Source organism: Podarcis muralis, chromosome 10, assembly GCF_964188315.1.
Source record: "Podarcis muralis chromosome 10, rPodMur119.hap1.1, whole genome shotgun sequence".
NCBI classification, from domain to species: domain Eukaryota; kingdom Metazoa; phylum Chordata; class Lepidosauria; order Squamata; family Lacertidae; genus Podarcis; species Podarcis muralis.
In genome coordinates, this window is record NC_135664.1 from 65,139,186 (window position 1) to 65,164,827 (window position 25,642).

The 25,642-nt window shown below is 46.0% G+C and overlaps 1 protein-coding gene across 2 annotated transcripts in view; it reads left to right on the forward strand.

The window, feature by feature from the left end:
- The window catches only part of GYS2 (glycogen synthase 2), a 64,948-nt gene that overhangs the window by 20,099 nt on the left and 19,207 nt on the right, over positions 1–25,642 (forward strand). For both annotated transcript variants that reach the window (XM_077935316.1, XM_077935315.1), the window contains exons 2-6: positions 3,228–3,409; positions 5,617–5,808; positions 6,719–6,904; positions 20,486–20,630; positions 23,184–23,301. In XM_077935316.1, coding sequence (XP_077791442.1) covers positions 3,228–3,409; positions 5,617–5,808; positions 6,719–6,904; positions 20,486–20,630; positions 23,184–23,301 — 823 coding nt within the window. The remainder of the gene's footprint in view (positions 1–3,227; positions 3,410–5,616; positions 5,809–6,718; positions 6,905–20,485; positions 20,631–23,183; positions 23,302–25,642) is intronic.

A 25,642-nucleotide genomic window follows, 5' to 3' on the forward strand; every position in this document is an offset into this window, starting at 1 on the left:
GAAGCTTGGGCTGAGAGGGAGGGTGAGGTTCCCGGGTGGACAACTTGAGTTTCAAGACTGAGTCGCGCCTGTCTGGCGGGCAGCTACCTTTTTGTACGGTGCTGCGGAAGAGAGGTTTAATCCTGGTGTCATTAAAGACTCTTGTTGGGAAGATGCCCCAGGTGGCCAGAAACGCTTTACGCCTAACCAGTATGGAGGGAATTTTTGGAGACTGGAAGGAGAGCAATACTTTTTGGAGCCGATGGTGGTAGTTTAAAAGTTTCACTGTACTGAGGTCTATTAGCGGAGGCCAAATCTGAAGGAGTTGCCTCAGATGATCTTTGACATCTCTCGAATTATTCCACCTTGGGGACCTGGGGTCCCTACTGTGTATAGTTAGACATATTTTGTTTGGTTGTAAAATCAGAGATTGAGAGTCCAATTGAGTTTTTAGGAGGTGACCACCAGTACCACTTTCATGTCTAATAAGGGAGGTATACCTCTGTCCCTTTAAATCCCTCGGAGGCAGAGTGTGGTTGTGCTGGAGCTCTAGCAAATGGGCCTCAAGCTTTTGGTGGAGATTATCCACCTGCATGGAGATCCCATTTATGCTCTTAAAGATGCAGCGCAGGGTCCTGGTTATTAATTGGAAATGATCGAGTCCCATGCCATCGCCGAGGGCCAACTCGGGCTCCCCCTTCGAGGTGACTCTCACCTCTTTGTCATTATCGTTAGCATTATTCGTTGTCTTCGAGTTCACCCCCTCCACTTCTATATCGGCTGCGAGGTCAATTAAAGGATTAAAACGATTGTGAGTTTCAACCATGTAGCTAACTTCCTCGTTATTTCTGTTACAGTTAAGAAAAAAAGTATCAATCTTGGACTGTTTGGGCCTCGGGGGAGGCATTGCCTCATCCAGGTCCCTTGGCCGCTTGCCATGGCCCATAGTGGAGATTAGAAGCAATATCCACAATAATTGGAAGTATCCTAATACACCTTAGAGAGTATTGTAGGAAGCAGGGGAGTGGAGAGCGAAGAAGAAAGAAAAGTAAAGTTCGTTGCTTACTTACAATTCTCAGTCATTTCGGTTCAATGTCTTAAAAGTCAGACTTAGCAAGAGTCAGATCTTTACTTTAATCTTCACCCTGACAGAAGAAGCTTGGGTTTTAAGCACCTCTTCCTACCATTTAGCAGGTCATAAAGCTGTCCACAGTAAATCTCGTCTTGGTTCATTAACTCCGTAGGATGTTGTTTCTCGGCGTTTTTCCTCCCCCTCTTCCTTTTTCTGGGACTTTTAACTTGAGCTTTTAACTCAAGCCTTGTGAGTATATTAGTTAAAAAGCAGCTGCCAAATGTTGTAGATGAAATACTGAGGCTGATAAGAGCTGAATAAAAAACTGATAAAACTAATAAAACTAATAAAAACCGCACAACTGCTGCGGAGCTCAAATCAGTGCTTCCACCGACGACGCCATCTTATCTCTCCGGTTATGACATGGACAGGTCTGGTGAAAAGTCACAGGTGTCTCCTGCTGCAAGCTTTCCTCCCCAGAAGAGGCATGAAGAGGGCAGAGGAGAGGTTGGCTGCACACGGGCGCAGTCTCTGATTGCTTGGGAAAACCTAGTGGGGAGGCAGTGGCTTTCAGCAACAGATTTTCATGGAGGTTGTTGTTGTTGTTGTTGTTTAGTCGTTTAGTCGTGACCGACTCTTCATGACCCCATGGACCAGAGCATGCCAGGCACTCCTGTCTTCCACTGCCTCCCGCAGTTTGGCCAAGCTCATGCTGGTAGCTTCGAGAACACTGTCCAACCACCTCGTCCTCTGCCGTCCCCTTCTCCTTGTGCCCTCCATCTTTCCCAACATCAGGGTCTTTTCCAGGGAGTCTTCTCTTCTCATGAGGGGGCCAAAGTATTGGAGCCTCAGCTTCAGGATCTGTCCTTCCAGTGAGCACTCAGGGCTGATTTCCTTCAGAATGGAGAGGTTTGATCTTCTTGCAGTCCATGGGACTCTCAAGAGTCTCTTCCAGCACCGTAATTCAAAAGCATCAATTCTTTTGCGATCAGCCTTCTTTATGGTCCAGCTCTCACTTCCATACATCACTACTGGGAAAACCATAGCTTTAACTATATGGACCTTTGTTGGCAAGGTGATGTCTCTGCTTTTTAAGATGCTATCTAGGTTTGTCATTGCTTCATGGAGGTAGACCACTGGAAATGAGCTGCCCTGCTCATTAGGCCTGACACTCAGCCAAGTCTGTGGAGGTTATGTTTTGCTAACTTCATCTTTGAACTGTGTGATTACTGGCCGGTGTGTTCCTATGACAATTGCTTTCCTGAAGAACTGCATTGCCAAACTCACGAGTAGCGTGAATTTAAAAGATATCCGTGTTTTAGCTCACATATAGTTTCAGAATGTGCAAATTTGGTAGCTTTGACTTTTAAATGCAAATTGAATTGAATTTCTCCCCTGTCCCTACATGCTGTGCCCAAGTTTAACCTGGTAAGTCACCCCCCAGGCAGACCTGGGCACATAATACATGGTTTTCTGGACTGGTTCTCCCAACATTGGCAAATGGAATCATCATTCCAACTCTGGAGGAAGGGATTGCTGTTGTTTAGTCATTTAGTCATGCCCGATTCTTCGTGACCCCATGGAGCAGAGCACGCCAGGCACTCCTGTCTTCCACTGCCTCCCGCAGTTTGGTCAAGCTCATGCTGGTAACCTCGAAAACACTATCCAACCATCTCGTCCTCTGTCGTCCCCTTCTCCCTGTGCCCTCCATCTTCCCCAACATCAGGGTCTTTTCCAGGGAGTCTTCGCTTCTCATGATGTGGCCAAAGTATTGGAGTCTCAGCTTCAGGATCTGTCCTTCCAGTGAGCACTCAGGGCTGATTTCCTTAAGAATGGATAGGTTTGATCTTCTTGCAGTCCATGGGACTCTCAAGAGTCTCCTCCAGCACCATAAGTCAGTGCAAATAGGATGTGAAAGCAATAGTGTTAACAAAGGAAATCTGGCCAGACATAATTAGGACGATGTAAGTATAGTCTCACCCATAACAGGCCGCTTAGACCTGCGGGAGGTGAAGGTGAGGGCTACTCCTTTCAGAACATAAAACTATAGAATTGTAGAATTGGAAGGGACCTTGAGGGTCATCTAGCCCAACCCACTGAAATGCAGGAATCTCAGCTAAAGCAGCCGTGACAGATGGCCATCCAACCAATATAAGCTTTGCTTCTCCTCTCACAGTTGGTGGCATCTACACCGTGATCCAAACGAAAGCCAAAATCACACTGGACGAATGGGGGGAAAACTACTTCCTCATCGGCCCTTATTTTGAGCACAACGTGAAGACCCAGGTGGAAGTCTGCGAACCTCCCAACGGAGCTGTGAAAAAGGCAATGGAATCCATGAGAACCAGCGGGTGCCAGGTAAACAGGATTTCTCTCCTTTTGTTTCCTGAGGCAACTAAGCTGACTCACTCGGAGATTAGCTGGTTCCACTAATGCTCTTGTCTTTCTGCCTGACATACTGGTCTCGGTCAAAGTCGATTCATTCCAGGTTATTTTTGAGAAAGGGACCCGTTTATCCAATTATACGTTTTAAGAGTGCATTTATCTGGAAGTCTGCTTAATGGGATTTCGGCCTTTGGCTTTCCAGTCCCCAAATAATGCAGTCAGATTTCTGTAGACACAATATGACCTTATCTATGCCTGGCTGGATAAGCATGTAATTCTATCTATCTATCTATCTATCTATCTATCTATCTATCTATCTATCTATCATCTATCTATCTATCTATCATCTATCTATCTATCATCTATCTATCTATCTGTCATCTATCTATCAATCATCAATAGCTTTTTTTAATTAAAAAAAATACTTTACAGTGCAAAAGAAATTAGAAAAGTCAAGAATGTATATCCAATTTCATTTTAATTATCTGTTTCAATGAAATTATAAAATGTGCTTGATTGCAATTATTGCTGAAGTGTTAACGCCTTGCCTTCTAATAATATGTTTAAGAGCTTAGCATATTATATGAAGCATAATGTATATTTATGTCCGTGTGTGCAATTTTTTCAATAATTTTTTTAAAAGGTACGTTTTTAACTATGTAATCTAAGAAAGATATCATTGGAAGTCTTGAGGCAGAAGGTGGTATGCAAATGTAATGGACAAATAAATTGTTAAACTGAGCAGGGAAGGTTGAGCTGGGATTACTTGCCATTGTTCACCACTCAGTAAACTTTGTGGCTCAGCCTTGGTGTGAACAGTAAGGCACTAAAGACAAAGCAAGTTTATTCAATCCACATAAATATACGCGAGGGCCTCTCACACTGCAGGAGAGTTGCAAAAGCAGTGTGTTAACCCAGGGGAGTTGCCAGGCATTGTACGGCTGCCTTTTGTGATTGTGTAATCATGGCAAAGGGATCGAAGTGTAGACCTGAAATTTGTTCCAGTGTGGTGCTGTTTTGCTCCTATGAGCCAAATTTCTAAGAAACACAGTTCCCAAAGGCATGTTTTTATGGCTGCGCCAATGGTGTTTTGCAATCCGTTGAGGGCAGAGCTGAGCATTCGCATTGCAGTTGCTGCATCCATGCTGTTCTTAGTATATTTGTGGGCAGCGTTCCACTGATCAGTAATGACATATTGCAAACCAGGGGCTAATTCTAACAGGACAGCATATAGCTCAGCGGTAGAGAGTTCATACTTTGGGATGCATTAAAAAAACCCCAATTCAACCCCCCTTTTCTCCAGGAAAAAGGCATCAAGGAAACAAGCCTAATACAAAGGAGAGCCAGTGTGGCTTAGTGGTTAGTGTGCTAGACTGGGGCATGGGAGACCAGGGTTCGAATTCCCAAATCAGCCACGAAGCTCACTGAGCTACCACCATGTTCACTAACTTGAGCTTTTCTCTGTTATCTACACTATCCCCCTGACAACTGCACACTTTCAGTGCCAAGTTAAACCCTGCAGAGGCGCCTAGGCAGTTGAAATCTTTGGGGGGGGGGGGTGGCTTGCAAATGATCTCCTAATACATTTTGGATTTTAGGTAAAGGTAAAGGTACCCCTGACCGTCAGGTCCAGTCGTGGCCGACTCTGGGGTTGCACGCTCATCTCGCTTTTCTGGCCGAGGGAGCCGGCGTACAGCTTCCAGGTCATGTGGCCAGCATGGCTAAGCCGCTTCTGGCGAACCAGAGCGGCGCACGGAAACGCTGTTTACCTTCCCGCCAGAGCGGTACCTATTTATCTACTTGCACTTGACGTGCTTTCGAACTGCTAGGTGGGCAGGAGCAGAAACCGAACAATGGGAGCTCAGCCCATCGCGAGGATTCAAACCGCTGACCTTCCGATTGGCAAGTCCTAGGCTCAGTGGTTTAGACCACAGCTCCACCCGTGTCCCTATTTTGGATTTTACCAACCAATAATTTAAATCCACCAATTTTATTGCACAAGATCAAAACAATATTATTTTGATCTGCGTTTGCGAAGCCCCTAAAAGACATGGGGCCCATAGACTTGTGCCTGTTCTGCCTATTTAATGGTAATCTGGCACTGCACACTTCCTTTTTATTTTATATTTATGTGCCAACATGGTGGATTAACCCTAACATTTATTTCTCCCTTTTATCAGGTGTATTTTGGCAGGTGGCTGATAGAAGGGAGTCCGTATGTGGTGCTGTTCGATATAGGATCAGCGGCTTGGAATTTGGACAGGTGGAAAGGGGAGTTCTGGGACGCCAGCCAGATTGGAATTCCTTACCACGACCGAGAAGCGAATGATGTGCTTATCTTTGGGTCGCTAACTGCCTGGTTCTTCAAAGAGGTACTGTGCTAAGGTTTGCACATTGCACCATGTACATCATATGCTAATAATAATAATAATAATATTTTTTATTTATACCCCGTCCATCTGGCTGGGTTTCCCCAGCCACTCTGGGCGGCTTCCAACAAAATATTAAAATACAGTGGTCTGTTAAACATTAAAAGCTTCCCTAAACAGGGCTGCCTTCAGATGTCTTCTAAAAGTCTGGTAGTTCTTCTCTTTGACATCTGGTGGGAGGGCGTTCCACAGGGTGGGTGCCACTACCGAGAAGGCCCTCTGCCTGGTTTCCTGTAACTTGGTTTCTCGCAGTGAGGGAACCGCCTGAAGGCTCTTGGAGCTGGACCTCAGTGTCCGGGCAGAACGATGGGGGTGGAGACGCTCCTTCATTCAGATTTGTAGCTGTTGGAGACATAGGTCTCTAACAAAATGTCAGGCTTCAGACATATCTGGTGGTCATGCAAATATATATCAGGTTTTTGGCGCCAATATTTCAACATTATCAAAGAGGTTAACAGAGGAAACCATACCTTTCAAACCTGAAGCTCTGTCGCTGTGACGATTTTAACATTTGAAACTTATTTAGGGTTGCCATATTTCAAAGAGTGGAAAATCTGGACACAAAACCTGTTGAGCTTTTTTTGCCCAAAGTTGCTGAACTTTTTTTAAGTGGAGGAGGGGGCAAAATTCTTGAAGTGTTTTATTAAAAAATAATAATCTTGAGGTTTTAGAGCTATTTCCTGATCATTTTGGAAGTTGAACGGACTTCCGGAACGGATTCCGTTCGACTTCCGAGGTACGACTGTAATCACATAGCTCTCCTTCGTGACTTTAATAAAACAGGTGTGCTTTTGAATGTCCTTCACTCTTTAAATATGGTTCAAATACCACTTTACTTTCTATCTCTTTCCAGCTCTCCGATCAATTTGAAGACAAGCCCAACATCATTGCCCACTTCCATGAATGGCAAGCAGGGCCTGGGCTGATCCTCTGTAGATCCAGGAAGATCCCAGTCGCAACCATTTTCACAACTCATGCAACCTTGCTGGGAAGGTACCTGTGTGCGGCGAGTATAGATTTCTACAACCACCTGGACCAGGTAAGGAAGATAACATTGTCTTGCATTCCCTTCTGACCACAAGTCACTGTTGGTTCCGCCAGCTATCTTAGGGCGGAAGTTACCTGATCATGGGGGCTAGAACAACACCCTCATAAGCCAAAGTTACATTATATTATTACTATGGCAAAGCAACATCCAAAACCTTAATTAATCGTATTATAAAATCTTCTGTCCCTGTACCAAATTAGCATTAGCACTTCACATTGATTATTTTCCAAAGCTATGACTCAGTTCCAGGAACCACTCTATGGAATCTACTGTCTCTGTAATTTCCTTCCCCAAACTCTTTAGATTGTCAACTTGTATGTTAAAGTTCCAAATTTTGCATTTCCATTCCTCTCATGTTGCTGGATAGTTTTTCTGCTGACTGCCTATCAATATTGAACATAGAATTGTATATATTATAGCAAAACAACGATAGGTAACTGTCCCATATGCCACAATTTATTTGGTAGGCAAAATAAAAAGCACATTTCTGTTATTTCTGTACTGCATCAGTAAATATTTTTATAGTTCCACAAACTCTTTTATATCTCCAACACTGGTTGACTTTCTCTGTGAAGACCAAACAGGAAGTCTCCTTTCTACTTTAAAGAGGGACAGTTTTACCATTATGCAAAGCGAAGCTGTTGCCCATCCAGTAGAAGGGTGTGTTTTTTAGGAGTAGCATAAAGGTTTTGGAGGACAGTGTGCCAAACTGCCTGCCTTGCACCCCCTAAATTTGCTTTCTCCCATCCTGGATGGTGGAGTCTGCTACTCTGTCACAAGTATTGCAATAAGATTCATTTTTCCTTCGGCACATGAAATTGCAGAGGATGTCATTTTGTGCTTTGCCTATCTTGGATAGAAAACTCTGTTAGGATAGAAAAATCAGTTGCATCTCTGCATCAGGAGCTGTAGTGGCAGTAGCACAGCTCTGGGGAAGACAATTCCAGGGCTTATTTCAAAGCAGGAGAGATTATGGGGTGCCAGAGGGGTTGTCAGATCTCCCCTGCTCTGGTAGTGAAAATGAGGTGTCATTCAGGTTTTCTTGCAACAGATTAGTTCAGAGGAAGTGAGGGAATGAGGGAAATTAGCAAGGAGAGTCTGGGTCCTTCTTTCCTTTTCTTTGACAGGGTTCCTGCTTCAGACTAGCAATTTAATGGTAACATTTCGTTGCAAGATTGTTTGCATTTATAATTAAAAGCCAAAGGTTGCATTTCAGCTGGCTGAAAATCTTCTGTTGAAGTTTTACCAGTTGCATCCATGCAGTCGGAAGAAAGCACCACTAAATTCAGTTACTTCCAGGAAACTATACGTAGGATTGCAGCATTGCTTGTCCTTATACATTGCGTGTATATACTGCTGCTCTTTGGTGTGAGGGTTACAGGGTAGATCACAATGAGTTACTGCACTTCAGAAAAATCTCTGCCACCCCACTGATTGGGAATAAGTAATGGTCCAACGACATGCAATGCAGAAACATGCCAGAATTTTGCGTACCCAGGATTCGCTGATTTGAAAGATGTCAGAGGAGTGTTACATCTTAGAGGAACAGGCATTTTTGATTCACAGGAAGCTATAATTATTTATGCAGGTCATTTCCCTCTAACTCGTCCTTCACCAACATTGTGCCCTCCAGATGTCTTGGGCCATAGGTGCCAACTCCCTGGGTGCCAAGTGCTCACAAAATTCCCCATGAAGAGGCTGGGCACCCACAAATTTCAGTACCGGGGCCATGCACGCTGCATGGCACCCACAGGCCTGGGCACCCACAGTCACAGGGCCATGCCGGCACTCCTGTCTTGGACTATAGTTCCCATCAGCCCTAGCCAACACAGCGCTGATGGGAATTGTAGTCCCAAACATCTGGAAAGAATCAGATTGGAGAAGCCTGCACTGACTGTGATCTGATGCCACACAGCTTTGGAATATTCAGTCTGGAGAACTGCAAAGCCTCCAAGAATTCCAAAGGTGGCCAAATATTCCAAATATTAAATGGCTTCTTAGTGATCAAGTCGAAAGTCCTTTAACTGCGGGGGGCTAATGGGATTCTACAGATCGTGGATGGCATCTACATGAACGGCTGACATTTAAAGGGTATTAATACAGGAAATGTTGCCAGTTGGATTCCCACCCCCCTCCTCATAGCTCTTCCACAGATACTTACAGCGCACTAAAGCTCTTTCCGACAAATGCTAACATTTCGTAAGAGATCAGCTGTCTTAATGAGGGCGTCTTTGGCTGTGAAAAGGTCACCGAGGCCCAAAAGCTCAAGGAGAGGGTGGGGGTGGGAGGGTGGAAGCAGAAGGTTTGATCTCCAAAACACTTGTGAAAAAAGACAATGCAGATGGGCAGGTTCGTAGGAGATTTCCTTACTGCTGCCTCTTGGTAAAAGACCATTAAGGTCAAGTGAGTGATTTGTCCATTACTAAAAGACTCCTGGTCCCCAGGGCATGCTAGTTTGCTCTGACCTTTTTTTTTAGGGGGGGGGGACAGACATTTCTCGAAAGGCTTCTTCTCGATTTCCCGCTTCTGAACTCCAGACGCGTCGCTATGGGCCTCGCCGCTTGTCTTTTTAAAGACGGACTAGGAAGCAGGGTGTTTGATTTGCTTAAACAAATGCATGCGTTCTCCATCTGCTCTCAGAAGGGGTCAACGGAGGCAAGCTAAGAAGGTGGTGGTAGCAATCACCTGTGCTGGTCCCGGGGGGGTTACCGTGCAGCGTGGTCTGAGTCCAGTTCTAGGTTGGGGGTATGGAGGATGTCTGTCAAGGGCAAAGCGGGGTCCAAGGCAAGGAGCTGGGTGTGGTCAGGAACTCTGGAAGAGCAGGACAGGGTGCTAGCAGGAACAGGTTACCAACAATGTTGCTCCCACAACCTGGGACTGGGCAGGCTGGCCTTTATCTCCTCTGAGGCATAGGGTGGCCCCAGTCCACAGGTGACTCGCCTCTCCTGGCCTGGAGGCGAGCACTCCTCCTGTGAGAACTTAGTTCCCTCCGCCTCTCTGCCTTGAGCCTCTGCAGCTCAGGAGAGGCTGGAGGGTTACCGGACCCAGAGGCAACCTCACCTTCCCCTGACAGGGCTGGGAGAGGAGCACCTGCAGGCAATGGGTCCTCGATCACCTCCGGAGCCAGAGCGGATTCAGCTGGTATCTGCTCCTGAGGATCCGGCACAGGTGAGGGCCCTTCAGGTTCAAGCCCCTGCCCCAGCTCAGCCGGCCCTGGAGGCGGGGACTCCTGTGCAGGCTGGGATTCCTCAGGTTCAGCCTCTGAATCAGGTTCCCAGGCCATCACATCACCAGAGTATTTTGGCGGTGGGGAGGGAGGAGGGTCACAGGCCAAACACACTGAAAGCCTCAATTTCCCATCTAGTCCAGCATCCTGTTCGCACACTGATCAACCAGATGTCGCAAAGGGATGCTGGATTCGAGCACCAGTAGGGTTGCCATATTCCAAAAAGTAAAAACCAGGACACCCTGAGAGTTATTGAGCTTCTTTTTAAACGCAGTGCAAGGTAGTCTCTATGTGAGTATATTGTATTCAATTATGGGGTATCAGAGTTTTTAGGGGCTAACCAGGCTGGGATAGTTGGGATAGCAGGCTTGTTGGTTTTCTGAACGTCTGATGCAGATTTTTTCAATTTCATTGTTCTGTATGGGACAATGACAATAATGATTATCGTATTGTATTGTATCGTATAAGGTCTGAACAAGGGGCACCTACCCACACATAGCTGCTTGTGCACAGGTGTCCTAAAGCCAGCGTTCTTCCACCTTGATTCCCCAGACGTTGCAGGACTACAACTCCCATCACCCATGACTCTTGGCTAAGATGGCAGAGGATGATGGGATTTGTAGCCCAGCAATATCTGGGAGCCCAAGGTTGAAGGACACTGTCTAAGCAATTGGAGCCTTCTGTACGGTTGAGGATCCTGTGACCATATGGAGCAGGCACACTCCTAGACCTGTGGCAAACATCCCTTTTCAGACATTTGGACTTGACATACGCAGGTGACAGGCAGGCAGGGCCAGTGTGGCACTCAGCATCAAGGGAAAGGAGTCAACACACAAAGCGGTAATTCCCTCTTCTGCACACATTCAAAGTACCTGGTGGGAAAGGTCTAGAAGGGGCTAGATAGACTCATGTACAGGAGCTTCTTCTGGACTTCCCCACTTCAGGTTGCAGCTGGGGGTGACAATGTCAATAGAAAAGAGACATTCACGGAACTGAGAAATTGCACAAAACAAATGAAATACCGCAATATTCACAGTTGAGTCCTCAACCCTTTATTACTGTGCTTTGCTTTCTTCAAGTTGGGCTTTGTTTAAAACTTGCCATTTAGGTTTTCAAACCTTTTTTGTAAATTCAGTATTAGAAACTGTACTTTTCAGTCCTCAATCCTTTATTACTGCGCTTTGCTTTAACTAGGTCGAGCTAGGATTATAATACTTCAGAAATTTTTTGGGGGGGGGGGTTCTACCCCCATTTTTGAATTTTGGTCATTTAAAATTTATGATTTTTCTATTTCCTTCTGAGGAAACTGAATAGTTCAGTGAAACAAGGTTTGTAGCCGGCATCCCGTTAAGGCTTTGTTCAATTTTAGGTTTTCCTAATTTTTTTCCTTAAGCTTTTTGATTTTTATTATTTAGTTTATTTCCACAAGATAATATTTCTAGTCGATTACTTCTCGTTTCGGGGGTGACAATGTGGCTGAATTCAGACAGCCCCTCTGGTTGAACTTGACAAAGACCTTTCTCTTCCAACAAGCATTGTGAGGAGTCTTTCTGTTTTTATGATACAGTGGTACCTCGGGTTAAGTACTTAATTTGTTCCGGAGGTCCGTACTTAACCTGAAACTGTTCTTAACCTGAAGCACCACTTTAGCTGCCACGCTGCCGGAGCACAGTTTCTGTTCTCATCCTGAAGCAAAGTTCTTAACCTGAAGCACTATTTCTGGGTTAGCAGAGTCTGTAACCTGAGGCGTATGTAACCTGAAGCGTATGTAACCCGAGGTACCACTGTAAATGCATTCTTTTTAAAGAGTTCATGTGTGGCATTTTTTGCAAGTTAGTCAATTAAGCAGCATATAAATATATATATCAGTGTTGGGAGCAACTCTCTAGGCAGGCTGAGGGTGCTGCATTCAATTTTTATTTTTCTAAAGTGAGGGCTTTTAAAAGCCTCCTTAGAATTGTTCCGTAGCACAGCTCAGGGGGTCTAGTAATTGGATCATAAGCCTTTCACTTCTAGGTCAGCAGTTCAGAGCTGTTAAAGACCTAAAGCCCATTAGAGGTTGAGAGAGCTATTTAGTGGCATATGTTGGATTGCTCCACTTCTTTTTCACTGCCCTGCCCCCTGCAACCAAGAGTGAAGATCTGTGGCACTTCCAAAAGACAACTGGCTAAGGAGGAGCTTGTAGGAGGAATGTGGAAAGCGAGCAGTGAATGATTAGACAGGGTCTGCCCACCTGCGTTGCTGTTAGCCAGTACAGTGGTACCTCTGGTTATGAACTTAATTCGTTCGGGAGGTCCGTTCTTAAGCTGAAACCGTTCTTATCCTGAGGTGCGCTTTCGCTAATGGGACCTCCCGATGTGTGCACACTTCCAGTGCGCAATTTTCGTTCTCATCCTAGGGCAAAGTTCACAACCAGGAGCAGCTGCTTCAGGGTTGGCAGAGCTCCTAACCTGAAGCGTTCGTAACCAGAAGCATTCGTAACCAGAGGTACCACTGTACTGCGTAACAGAGGCCTGGAATAAACAATGAGGGGGGAAATGTCCTGCTTATCTGCTTCCCAGAGCATTTTGCTGGCTGCTATTGCTCAGAGAATGAAATAATAATGATAATAATAATGATAATAATAATGATGATGATGATGATGATAATAATAATAATAATAATAATAATAATAATAATAATAATAATAATAATTTATTATTTATTATTATTTATACCCCACCCATCTGGCTGGGTTTCCCCAGCCACTCTGGGCGGCTTCCAACAAAATATTAAAATACAATAGTCTATTAAACATTAAAAGCTTCCCTAAACAGGGCTGCCTTCAGATGTCTTCTAAAAGTCTGGTACAGTGGTACCTCGGGTTAAGTACTTAATTCGTTCTGGAGGTCCGTTCTTAACCTGAAACTGTTCTTAACCTGAAGCACCACTTTAGCTAATGGGGCCTTCCGCTGCCGCTGTGCCGCCGGAGCACGATTTCTGTTCTCATCCTGAAGCAAAGTTCTTAACCCGAGGTGGGAGGGTGTTCCACAGGGCGGGTGCCACTACCGAGAAGGCCCTCTGCCTGGTTCCCTGTAACTTGGCTTCTCGCAGTGAGGGAACCACCAGAAGGCCCTTGGGGTCGACAAACATTTCCGCTTGTGGGCCGGATCACACGCACGCTCTTTCCCTGCTGGCTTTCGGAGCAATGGCAGGGGAGGAGGAGGCACCTGCGGCTTCCTATAGGAGCTTCCTGCAGCCAATAGGAAGCTGTGGCTGCGTCCCGGAAGTCAGTCCCCACACAGAGCAACTGGCGTAGCACGCCAGTTTAGCTCTGCGTGGGGACTGACTGAGCAGGCAGCAAGGGTCGGGGGCCAGTTTCATGACACCCTCAGTCCATATCCGGCCCGCAGGCTGTAGTTTGCTAACCCCTGAAATAGATGGACCTTTCATATTATTGACAGGATAGGGTTGCCATATTTCAAAAAGTGAAAATCCAGACACAAAACACAAAGTTGTTGAGCTTTATATAGTTTTCCCTAAAATTGTTGAGGTTACTTCCCCCCCCAAAAAGTCTCTTTTAAAAAGGAAGAGGTTTTCAGCTGTTTTTAATTAAATTCACCCCCCCCCAAAAAAAAATACCAGAATACCGGCTATGTCCAGGAAATTTCAGACATATGGCAATCCTATGACAGGCGGACTCAAGCCTGTGGCAGGTCTTGAACCAGCAATCTGAGCTGGGAGTTTAAGGCTGTGTGCTTCCAACCATCTCTGGCCAAAAGATAGCGCTGCAAGGAGACTTAACCACTCTGTAAACCCTCTTTCACCAATAGTCTAGGTCGAGTCAGATCCTCCTTCCTCCCTCATATAAATGTTCCTCACTTGGTTTGAGAAACCAGGAGAATGGTGGCTGATAAGCCAATGAACCACTTTGCCTTCACTGCAAAAGAGTTGGTCTCTGACATATTTTTTACATGTAGGGTAGCTGTCGTTTAGGCACAGCAGAATTTGCCTCCAGTCATCTAGATCGACTGATGGCTCCTTTGCCTGTTCTTCACTTTAGGGGGGGGACGTGATCATGTCAAAGCTGATCAACTGGCCCTTCAGCGCCGTCTCAAGCAGTCTGTGTTAATAGTTAGTAGCCAGAGAGGGAAAGCACACAGCCAACCAAGAGATAAAAATGAGTGACAGAATTGTCACAATATGGCAGGACATTGCTGCAGGCAGTGTTCGAAACTCCCATTATTGTAGGCTCATTTTGTGACAGGGAATTGCTTGATTTCATAAAATTTATGCACCCCTTGATTGTAAAACAACAAAACCTCAAAGAGGTTTACAGAAAGATAAAACAATAAAATGGAGAGAGAGAAATCACAACCATATTTTAAAACATACAAAAAATACTAGAACAGATTAAAATCGCCTTAACTTTCTAAGCATCTGGTTAGGCCTGTCTAAACACAAATGTTTTTAGCAGGCGCCGAAGGGAAGACGCCTGTTTGATTTCAATAGGCAGGGAGTTCCAAAGGGCAGGGTACAGTGGTACCTCAGGTTAAGAACTTAATTCGTTCTGGAGGTCCGTTCTTAACCTGAAACCGTTCTTAACCTGAGGTACCACTTTAGCTAATGGGGCCTCCCACTGCCGCTGCGCGATTTCTGTTCTCCTAAAGCAAAGTTGTTAACCCGAGGTACTATTTCTGGGTTAGCGGAGTCTGTAACCTGAAGCGTATGTAACCTGAAGCGTTTGTAACCCAAGGTACCACTGTATTATGTAGCACCTGCAGTAGTAATACAATGATGTTTACATTCATTGTAAGTTGCCTAGACACTGCCTGGTGTTAGGTGATGTTGTTGGGATACTGCCAGGGAGATAACGTCCATCTTAGCCCCCAAGCCGGCTGCCGGACGATCCATCGATCTCCCGTAGACACGCAGTATCAGTAATTAGCGACACAAAGCCTTAGAAATAGATTGCCACATTCTTAGGCTGGTGCACACTCTTTCAGCAGAATTCACACAGCGAGAGATGCACAGCAGGAGAGCATATTTACAGTTTATTCAACGTTGGTCAGAACAAAGAAAATACATGACCGCCTGCTTCAGCGTTCAAGCACGAAGAACTGAGTGAGGCCTTTGCGCTCTTGTAGTCTGCTGTGTCATCACTGTCACTGACACCAGCAGCAGCGCCGCCCACTGAACTGGAATCCGAACTCTGATCATCAGATATAACAACAGCTCCCAAGAGCATGAAGGACAGGAGCACTCAGTATAGTCACAGGCTGGAATCAAGCGATGGAGTGAGTCATCAGAAAAGTCTAACCCAGGGGTCGGCCAGGTTTATCTTGCCTGGGCCGGATTGGTCCTACGGAGCCACTATTTACTGTTGGGTGTGGTTCTCCTAAAAGTCCCAAGGAAGAACTAGCCAGCAAAGAGGATCTGCACCTCATTCGCAGATCTAAGAGAGTCACAAAGGGAATACCACCCAAGAGGAGTTTGCTAATTCAGCTGTTGCATGTAAAGCTGTAGTTAACAACTCAAACCAGGTTCAAGGTTTGTCCACGACAGAGACAAAGCCACTCCTGGAGGTTGCAGGGCGCAACACAATTCTCCCTAACCAAGGTAGACCAGAAGCTCTAGTTCCTTGGAAGACAGGTAACCAGAGGTTTGAACTGGTGGATCCAGTTGCAGGTAGTTCCAAAGATGGAGCTGGGACAACAGGGGTTTGTTATGTGTATAACAACTGTTTGTTTTTCCTCTCTTGATGCTGCACTTGTTTACGCAGCTAGTGTTACCTCAAATGGGGGAGGATGTTGGGATTTGTGTTCCCGCCAGCTGCGAGGAAGCAGCACATTGTTAACATCATGTGATGTCTCTGAGCATGAGACAGGAAGTCTCAGCCAGTTCCCAGTGTAACTGGAGAAGTACTTTCACTTCTGAGGTAGAAGTTGGGAGTTGAGCCGTAGCTGCTCAGGAGAGCAGACACGCTTGCAATAGCTCCGTGTACAGTCTTAATAAAGTAGTGTGTTAGACTACGGACTGTCTTTTTCTTCTGTCATGGAATGCCAGAAGCTAAGTGTGCTCCTCTCAGGATGGAGGGGTCGCTTATTACCGGTCTCTCTGGACTGAGGGAGGATTCCAGCCAGAGAGTGACCACCGGAGAGAGGCCCCGGTGTCTGGGGAAGGCGGCACCCTTCCCGGGGGTGTTTTTCCAACACACACGAGCGCATGAGCACGCGCCACCGCGATTTCCAGCACCACGGAAGCAAGTCCCCATGCTGCACTGCGCTGGTTTAGCGCAGCGTGTGAGTGGGCAACTCAGTTTGGGGGCAGCTCGTGGGCCAGTCAAATGACCTCTGTGGGCTGTTTCCGGCCCATGGGCCTTAGGTTGGTGACCCCTGGTCTACCCTGTTGTACTGTCTCATCAGATAAATTCCAATCAACCTGCCCTTCAACTCACCATAAGGCTATTAGAACCCGAGGCTCTTGGACTAGGCTGCCAAGAGGGAGACAATGAGATTTCTCTCACAACCTTGCAGAGCGAGGTCAAAGGCTAGACATCATGTATGGCCTTGGCAAAGGGTCATGGCTGGAATTCATAGGGGAGGCAAATAATGGGAGGAGAAGGAATTGTCTGGTCTATAAATGGAGACCTGTCTTCTACGGATAAATAGGATTATAATGGTGCGCCTTGATGCCTAAGTCTGCTCAGAAGAAGCAACTGGCCACTAGGATTAGGGGTGATTGATAAATTCGATTTCTGTTAATTCCAGCGTGAACTGACCTGGTCTGCACCTCCTGCGCTAACGGTCAGATCGGAACCTGCCGCCTTCACACTACTATGGATTTTGTGGTGCCATTGTGGGCTCAAAAGGCAAAGCAAATTGCATTGGGACACATATTTTAGGATGGAACGTGTTTAGAACTGTGTACAGTGGTACCTCGGATTACATACACTTCAGGTTACATATGCTTCAGATTACACACTCAGCTAATTAAGAAATAGTACCTTGGATTAAGAACTTTGCTTCAGGATGAGAACATAAATCGTGCTCCGGCGGCGCAGCAGCAGCAGGATGCCCCGCTAGCTAAAGTGGTGCTTCAGGTTAAGAACAGTTTCAGGTTAAGAACGGACCTCCAGAATGAATTAAGTTCTTAACCCAAGGCACCACTGTATACAGAGAAGATGAAATGTGCATTTTCTGATAAAATACTGATCCATCCCTAACAAAACATGAGCCTTTTTGTGTGGCCTTGGGACGCTCCCCAAGCCACATAGCCTCTCTGCAAGCCATGCCCCCTCCCCGACCTCCCCCCTCCCCGCCTTGAGTAATTTTCCCAAGCTGGAATGTGTCCTGGAATTGTGTTAATGGTCTTTGCTTGCTTGGTGGAGAGAGAGAGAGAGAGAGAGAGAGAGAGAGAGAGAGAGAGAGAGATTTAACACCACAATGGTAAGACTCCTGTCCATTGCTCTTTCTCTCCCCCCCCCCCCCATGTTGCCTCTAGATGGTTGCCCATGTTGCAATGCGGGAGTCTGAAAAAGGTCCCCCACCCTGATTTTTTATTATTATTATGATTTTTAAAAATGAGAATATTTCAACTGAACAAAATAAAATAGAAACAGAAAGGGGGGGGGGAGAAAGAGGGAAAGGTATATTAAAGGTAAAGGGACCCCTGACCATTAGGTCCAGTCGTGGCTGACTCTGGGGTTGCGGCGCTCATCTCACTTTATTGGCCGGGGGAGCCAGCATACAGCTTCCAGGTCATGTAGCCAGCATGACTAAGCTGCTTCTGGCGAACCAGAGCAGCGCACGGAAATGCCATTTACCTTCCCGCCGGAGTGGTACCTATTTATCTACTTGCACTTTGACGTGCTTTCGAACTGTTAGGTTGGCAGGAGCAGGGACCGAGCAACAGGAGCTCACCCTATCGCGGGGATTTGAACCGCCGACCTTCTGATCGGCAAGTCCTAGGCTCTGTGGTTTAACCCACAGCGCCACCCGCATCCCTATAAGGTATATTATATCACTGTATATGCCAAAAACTACAATTCCACATATGCTTGTCTAGTATATAGGTATATAAATGTTATTAAATGCATTCCAAATATCACTATACTTGTCCATACAGCGTCTATGTCTGCAAGCAATCCATTCATAAGTTGCGAGTGTTGCCATATCTGCAATCCATTGACTAAAGAGAGCCATAGGTTTATCTTTCCAGTGCATCAATATACGTTTTTTGGCCATAGCAGGGGCACAAAAGAATCCCATTTACGTTGTCCAGTTGTCAGATTCCATACAGTAGGTACGTAATTCAAAAGAATATTTTGAAAATGTCAACTATTTCCACACAGTCATGTTTATACAAACCGATAGTAAAGGGAAAGGTAAAGGTACCCCTGCCCGTACGGGCCAGTCTTGCCAGACTCTGGGGTTGTGCGCCCATCTCACTCTATAGGCCCGGGGCCAGCGCTGTCCGGAGACACTTTCGGGTCACGTGGCCAGCGTGGCATCGCTGCTCTGGCGAGCCAGAGCCGCACACGGAAACGCCGTTTACCTTCACGCTGGTAAGCGGTCCCTATTTATCTACTTGCACCCGGGGGTGCTTTCGAACTGCTAGGTTGGCAGGCGCTGGGACCGAGCAGCGGGAGCGCACCCCGCCGCGGGGATTCGAACCGCCGACCTTTCGATTGGCAAGCCCTAGGCGCTGAGGCTTTTACCCACAGCACCACCCGCGTCCCTATACAAACCGATACTTTCGCCCAAAATGTAGCAAGTGAAGCAAGCACGTTATAAAAACAGGAGTTTCAAAAAAGCATTATCCTTTTTACCCCACCACCCCTGATTTAATCAACTGTCTGTAATTTTAAAATTGCTTCCCGGAGGGGGGGGGGGGAGCTTACATAGATTTTGCATCAGATGTCATATGGCACTGGAGACATTGAAGATCCTCTCCAGTCTCAATCTTCAAGCTGGCTATTAATGTCCTGGATAGGAGAGTTGTGGTCTGGAACGTCTCCCTGACCTTGACTTTGAGGGAACCACCCATGGTCTCCCAGCCATAAAGGATCACTTAAGACTAAGAGGATTGCAATTCGACTGTAATCATTGACACCTTATTAGAGTTAAGAATTGGTTAACATTGTGGAGATTTGGCTTTTGCGGGTGGAAAACGGGTGATGACCATTTGAACTCTTAATCGAGTGCTCCGACATCTCTGTTGGGGTTCCACCACGTCTAATCTCCATGCCCTGTCGCCTTCCTTTCCCCTTTGAACTTTCTGTGTCAATGCGATAGACTTGCCCAGGCACTTGTTGACCTCATTTCTAAGATACCCTTTAGATGTTGGGTGACTTGGTGAATTAGAATTTGTCCAGAAAGCTCACATATTGGAGGTCAGGCATACCATCTCAGCTAGAGGCACCGCTTCTGGTTCAGAGATTTTCCTTTAAATGTGACCCCCCCCCCAAAAAAAAACCAACAACAACACCCCACCACTCTGGCTGAATAACTTGCATGGACACTTAGGCCGTTTGTGGAGGTACGCCCACCATCTGACAAAACGTGTTCTCCCTAGCAGAGAGCACGTGTTGTGGTGGGGGATACAAGCCACCCCAGTGTTGCTGGGCAGATTTGCGGAGTGACCCAGGCAGTGAATTGGTTAATTGGGTCGCTGGGGAGAATTGCTTGTTGCCAATTTTGAAGGAGGGGTCAGAGGTTTTAAATATTGGACGCCCAACTTTGGGCGTCCTCTTGGCTGCTTGAACTGGATCACCCGCCCACCCTCCCTGCATTGGGGAGGTTGTTCGCTTGACCTTGCTATGCCTGTCATGGGGTCGCCTGCTTTTGAGGCAGGGGCCTGGTAGGAATTTTGTCCATTTGGATGATTGGCTGGTGCCATTTGGTTTTTGCCTACTGCTTAGCAAATCATCACAACTTGTAAGGTTGGCGGTTAGGCATTGGTTCAAATTGGTTGGTGGAGGGGTAAGTGCCTACCCCTCCAACGGTGGTGCGGAAAGGGAATTCCGTTAAAGGAATCCAGGGGCTTGCCATTCTTTTCGTCCTTGTCCCTGGCATCGGACTTGGGCCGTGCAAGCCCCCAGGAGCATGAGGGTGAGAAGTGAGGGACTGAGGCCCAGCTTCATTTTCTCCCCAAAATTGTTCTGTCAGTTCTGTCCCTGGGCAAGGACAGATAGTCGGAACCAATGCCTAAGCAACCACTCACTTGTGTGTATTTAAATTAAGTTGTGGCCAAAATCATGTCAAAAACCCAAACCAAAATTGATGTGTGATGTGTGAATTATTGGGGGGTGGCTTGGGGACCTCGGCACGCAAGTAATTCTTGGTCTCCTTTTTGCTGTCCAACAGTTTGACATAGATAAAGAAGCAGGCGAGAGGCAGATATATCACCGGTACTGTATGGAACGGGCCTCTGTGCATTGTGCCCATGTCTTCACCACAGTCTCTCAGATAACGGCCATAGAAGCAGAGCACATGCTCAAGAGAACAGCTGGTAAGATCAAGATGTCGGAGGGGAACTGGTGCCGAAAGCTTGCCAAGCGTCGGCAAATTGAGAAAGGCTCTAGTTTTGCCACACCCTCTTCCCTGCTGAGTCTTAGAAGGGCAGGGAAGTTGGCAGGCAGTAACAACTTCCGGAGTGGCCAACTGAGGTGGGGGGGGCAATGCCCTGTTTGCCTTGATGGACCACCTTCTCACTGAGTGGGAAACTGACAATGTTCTCTGTTTAAAGCACTGGTTGAATGAAGTCTTTGCATATGGTTAAGCCCAGGTATATGGTGGTATTTCGTGAAGACGGAGAGGTAAAAAGGTAAAAGGTAAAGGACCCTGGATGGTTAAGTCCAGTCAAAATTGACTATAGGGTATGGCTCTCATCTCACTTTTCAGGCCGAGGGAGCTGGTGTTTGTCCACAGACAGCTTTCCAGGTCATGTGGCCAGCATGACTAAACCGCTTCTGGTGTAATGGGGCGCACAGAAACCAGAGCACACGGAAATGCCATTTACCTCCCTGTTGCAGCGGTACTTATTTATCTACTTGCCCTGGCATGCTTTCGAACTGCTAGGTAATAATAATAATAATAATAATAATAATAATAATAATAATAATAATAATAATTTTATTATTTATATCCCGCCCATCTGGCAGGGTTTCCCCAGCCACTCTGGGCGGCTTCCAACCGAATATTAAAATACAATAACCTAGTAAACATTAAAAGCTTCCCTAAACAGGGCTGCCTTCAGGTGTCTTCTAAAAGTCTGGTAGTTGTTTTTCTCTTTGACATCTGGTGGGAGGTGCCACTACCGAGAAGACCCTCTGCCTGGTTTCCTGTAACTTGGCTTCTCACAGTGAGGGAACCGCCAGAAGGCCCTCAGCGCTGGACCTCAGCATCTGGGCAGAACGATGGGGGTGGAGACGCTCCTTCAGGTATACTGGACCGAGGCCGTTTAGGACTTTAATGGTCAGCACCAACACTTTGAATTGGCAGGTTGGCAGGAGCTGGGACAGAGCGACGGGAGCTCACCCCATTGTGGGGATTTGAACCACCGACCTTACAACTAGCAAGCCCAAGACGCTGTGCCAAGACCATAGCGCCACCTCTAGCCTTAAACAAGATGAGGTTATTCTGTAAACTGGGATGGTTTTTGCCTGACGTTGCCCACCTCTGCAGCAGTGGTTGGTGGGAGAGGGCTGATCACCTGACCTCCATCATCCGCATCCACTGCTTAGCAGGAGGGGGAGCCGCAAGACCACCGCAGTGCAAACACTGCAGGTGTAGCACAAGTTAACACCACGCCAACCTCCCCATCTGTCTCCCTCTACCTACTGGTAAGCAGCATCAGTAAGGGCTGTAGGAAGTCAAGTGAGAGCTTGTGCTTTCTCGCCCCAAGTGCTACTGCACTCCTAGATTAAGCTAACTACAGGTGAGGCTGACTCAAGATTGCAGACCTACAGAGGACCCCTGTGTCAGAGATGCCGGACTTGGCATGTCATTCTGCAAAGTTGCGAAATTTGGCTGTTAGTCAAAGAAGGGGTTGATGATCCCTGCTGTAGTAGATCATTAAGCCTGAAGTCTACACAAGGGCATTACAAGCAAAACAGCTTGTGATTTGCAGAGTTGGGAGAACCATACCTAGAGATACAGGGGTATGTCCGGTTACTAACTTAATTCATTCTGGAGGTCCATTCTTAATAATAATAATAATAATAATAATAATAATAATAATAATAATAATAATAATAATTTATTTATACCCCGCCCTTCCCGGTTCAAAAACTGGGCTCAAGGTGGCTAACAACAAATTTAAAACACTTTAAAACACTTAATTATAAAAGCAACATAAAGCAATGCTGCCTTCCTCTTCTCCATAAACACACAAGACGTAACCAGCTGTACTTTTGAATAAATAAGGTATAATATTCATTGTATCAAATTATAGATTTCAACAGAAGTTTCATAAAGTTCAACGAAAAAAGCAGAAGACCCAGTGGATCCTAGGCTTCATCAGTAGAACAGGCTCATATGTAATATTACAGGATAGTGGATCTCATAGCACAGTAGTGGTGAAACAAGGCTAATATTCTGGAAATCCTTGTGAAAGGATCCTGTGGAACTGTAATAACCCTTCAGGTGGATTATTGGACTCTTTGGACAGACAGGTGGAATCGATACATGTATGGACCTCATACATGAACTGACTAGAGAATGAACTGATCCACTGGGTCTTCTGCTTTTTTCGTTGAACTTTATGAGACTTCCGTTGAAATCTGTAACTTGATACAATGAATATTATACCTTATTTATTCAAAAGTACAGCCAGTTACGTCTTGTGTGTTTATTGAGTATGTTTCACATAACCATAGGTTTGTTGTTGTTGTTTTGTTGTCTCCTGCAGCGTCAGGAGAAGGGGGTGATCTCCATCATTCCTCCTCCATCTCTCCCCCTTGAGTCCAATCCCTGACACCTGTCGAGAAAAGAGGGAGACCCTGTTCCTTCCACGTCTTTCAGATCTACTCAGCTGCTGCTGCTTCCCCTTTTCTTTTGCCAGATGTCGTCACTCCGAACGGGCTGAACATTAAGAAATTCTCCGCTATGCACGAGTTCCAGAATCTGCACGCCACCTGCAAAGCTAGGATCCAAGAGTTTGTTCGAGGCCATTTCTACGGGTATGTTCAAAAAAGGGACAATTGGGTTATTCCAAAATGTTAGGGTAGACCTTGCCCCAGACACCCAAAACCCCAGTGGGACTGGGAAATAGCCTTGCTGGCAGACAGAGGCGCCAACTTTCTTTCGTTCTTTTTTAAAGATTTTTATTAAATTTTTCAAAATATTACAAAAATAAAAAATAAAAATACAAAATACAAAATAAAAACAGTTAAAAACAATTCAATCTTTCTGTGTCTTATCTTTCATTCGCTTGTTCCCCAGACCTCCTCACACCTCCCTTTTTTGTATCCAATTCAATTAGTTGGTTCAGCAAATCCTTTCCCTCTTTGTTTTTATCCTAATCTTTAATCTTAATATATTATAACTTTAAATTATCCCCTGTTAACAATCCATTTTTACACATCTTTATAACATTATTGCAGAAAACCACTTAACTTCAATCCAACATCATTCTAACATTCATTAATTTTGCAATATTTCTGTAAATAGTCTTTAAATTTCTTCCAATCTTCTTCCACCGACTCTTCTCCCTGGTCTCGGATTCTGCCGGTCATTTCTGTCAGTTCCATATAGTCCATCACCTTCATCTGCCAATCTTCCAGGGTGGGTAGATCTTGTGTCTTCCAATACTTTGTGATAAGTATTCTTGCTGCTGTTGTGGCATACATAAAGAAAGTTCTATCCTTCTTTGGCACCAATTGGCCAACCATGCCCAGGAGAAGGCCTCTGGTTTCTTCAGGAAGGTATATTTAAATACCTTTTTCATTTCATTATATATCATCTCCCAGAAAGCCTTAATCCTTGGGCACGTCCACCAAAGGTGAAAGAATGTACCTTCAGAGGCGCCAACTTTCAGGAGTGTTTGGGGGAGCTGACAAAATGCGTGTGACATCAGGACGTTGGGGGGAGCTGGGGACGGAGCCAAACGGCTCAATGGCAGTGGCTCCTCCTTCACTTCCTCTTGGTGTTGCCACTGGCTGGAGGCTGCTTCAACCTTCCTTCCCCTCCATGGCAGGGAGGAGAAGGAGCTGGCCGCTGGAGGCATGTTTCACTTGGCTCTGTACATTTGGGTCATCGGGGGTCCCAGCCCCTAACCCAAAAATATAGGGAGGAGGCCAAAAGCGTTTGGCCCCTAGGTACTGGCACCCCTGCTGGCAGGATTGCCAATGTTTGGCTTCAAAGATCCTGGGATCTAAGGAAGGGTGAGGGTGGAATGTGAGGTGGGCCAAGGGGTGGACTTCATTAGGCCTAATGATTGGAGTGAAGGGATTCAATTCAGTTAACATTTAAAGTCAAATGCACCTAATTCACACTTTCCAACACAACTGTTGTTTAGTCATGTCCGACTCTTCGTGACCCCATGGACCAGAGCACGCCAGGCACTCCTGTCTTCCACTGCCTCCCACAGCTTGGTCAAATTCATGTTGGTAGCTTTGAGAACACTGTCCAACCATCTCATCCTCTGTCATCCCCTTCTCCTTGTGCCCTCCATCTTTCCCAACATGAGGGTCTTTTCCAGGGAGTCTTCTCTTCTCATGAGGTAGCCAAAGTATTGGAGCCTCAGCTTCAGGATCTGTCCTTCCAGTGAGCACTCAGGACTGATTTCCTTAAGAATGGAGAGGTTTGATCTTCTTGCAGTCCATGGGACTCTCAAGAGTCTCCTCCAGAACCATAATTCAAAAGCATCAATTCTTCGGCCATCAGCCTTCTTTATGGTCCAGCTCTCACTTCCATACATCACTACTGAGAAAACCATAGCTTTAACTATATGAACCTTTGTCGGCAAGGTGATGTCTCTGCTTTTTAAGATGCTGTCTAGGTTCATCATTGCTCTTCTCCCAAGAAGCAGGTGTCTTTTAATTTCGTGACTGCTGTCACCATCTGTGATGATTATGGAGCCCAAGAAAGTAAAATCTCTCACTGCCTCCATTTCTTCCCCTTCTATTTGCCAGGAGGTGATGGGACTAGTGGCCATGATCTTCAGTTTTTTGATGTTGAGTTTCAGACCATATTTTGCGCTCTCCTCTTTCACCCTCATTAAAAGGTTCTTTAATTCCTCCTCACTTTCTGCCATCAAGGTTGTGTCATCTGCATATCTGAGGTTGTTGATATTTCTTCCGGCAATCTTAATTCTGGCTTGGGATTCATCCAATCCAGCCTTTTGCATGATGAATTCTTCATATAAGTTAAATAAGCAGGGAGACAATATACAGCCTTGTTGTACTCCTTTACCAATTTTGAACCAATCAGTTGTTCCATATCCAGTTCTAACTGTAGCTTCTTGTCCCACATAGAGATTTCTCAGGAGACAGATGAGGTGATCAGGCACTCCCATTTCTT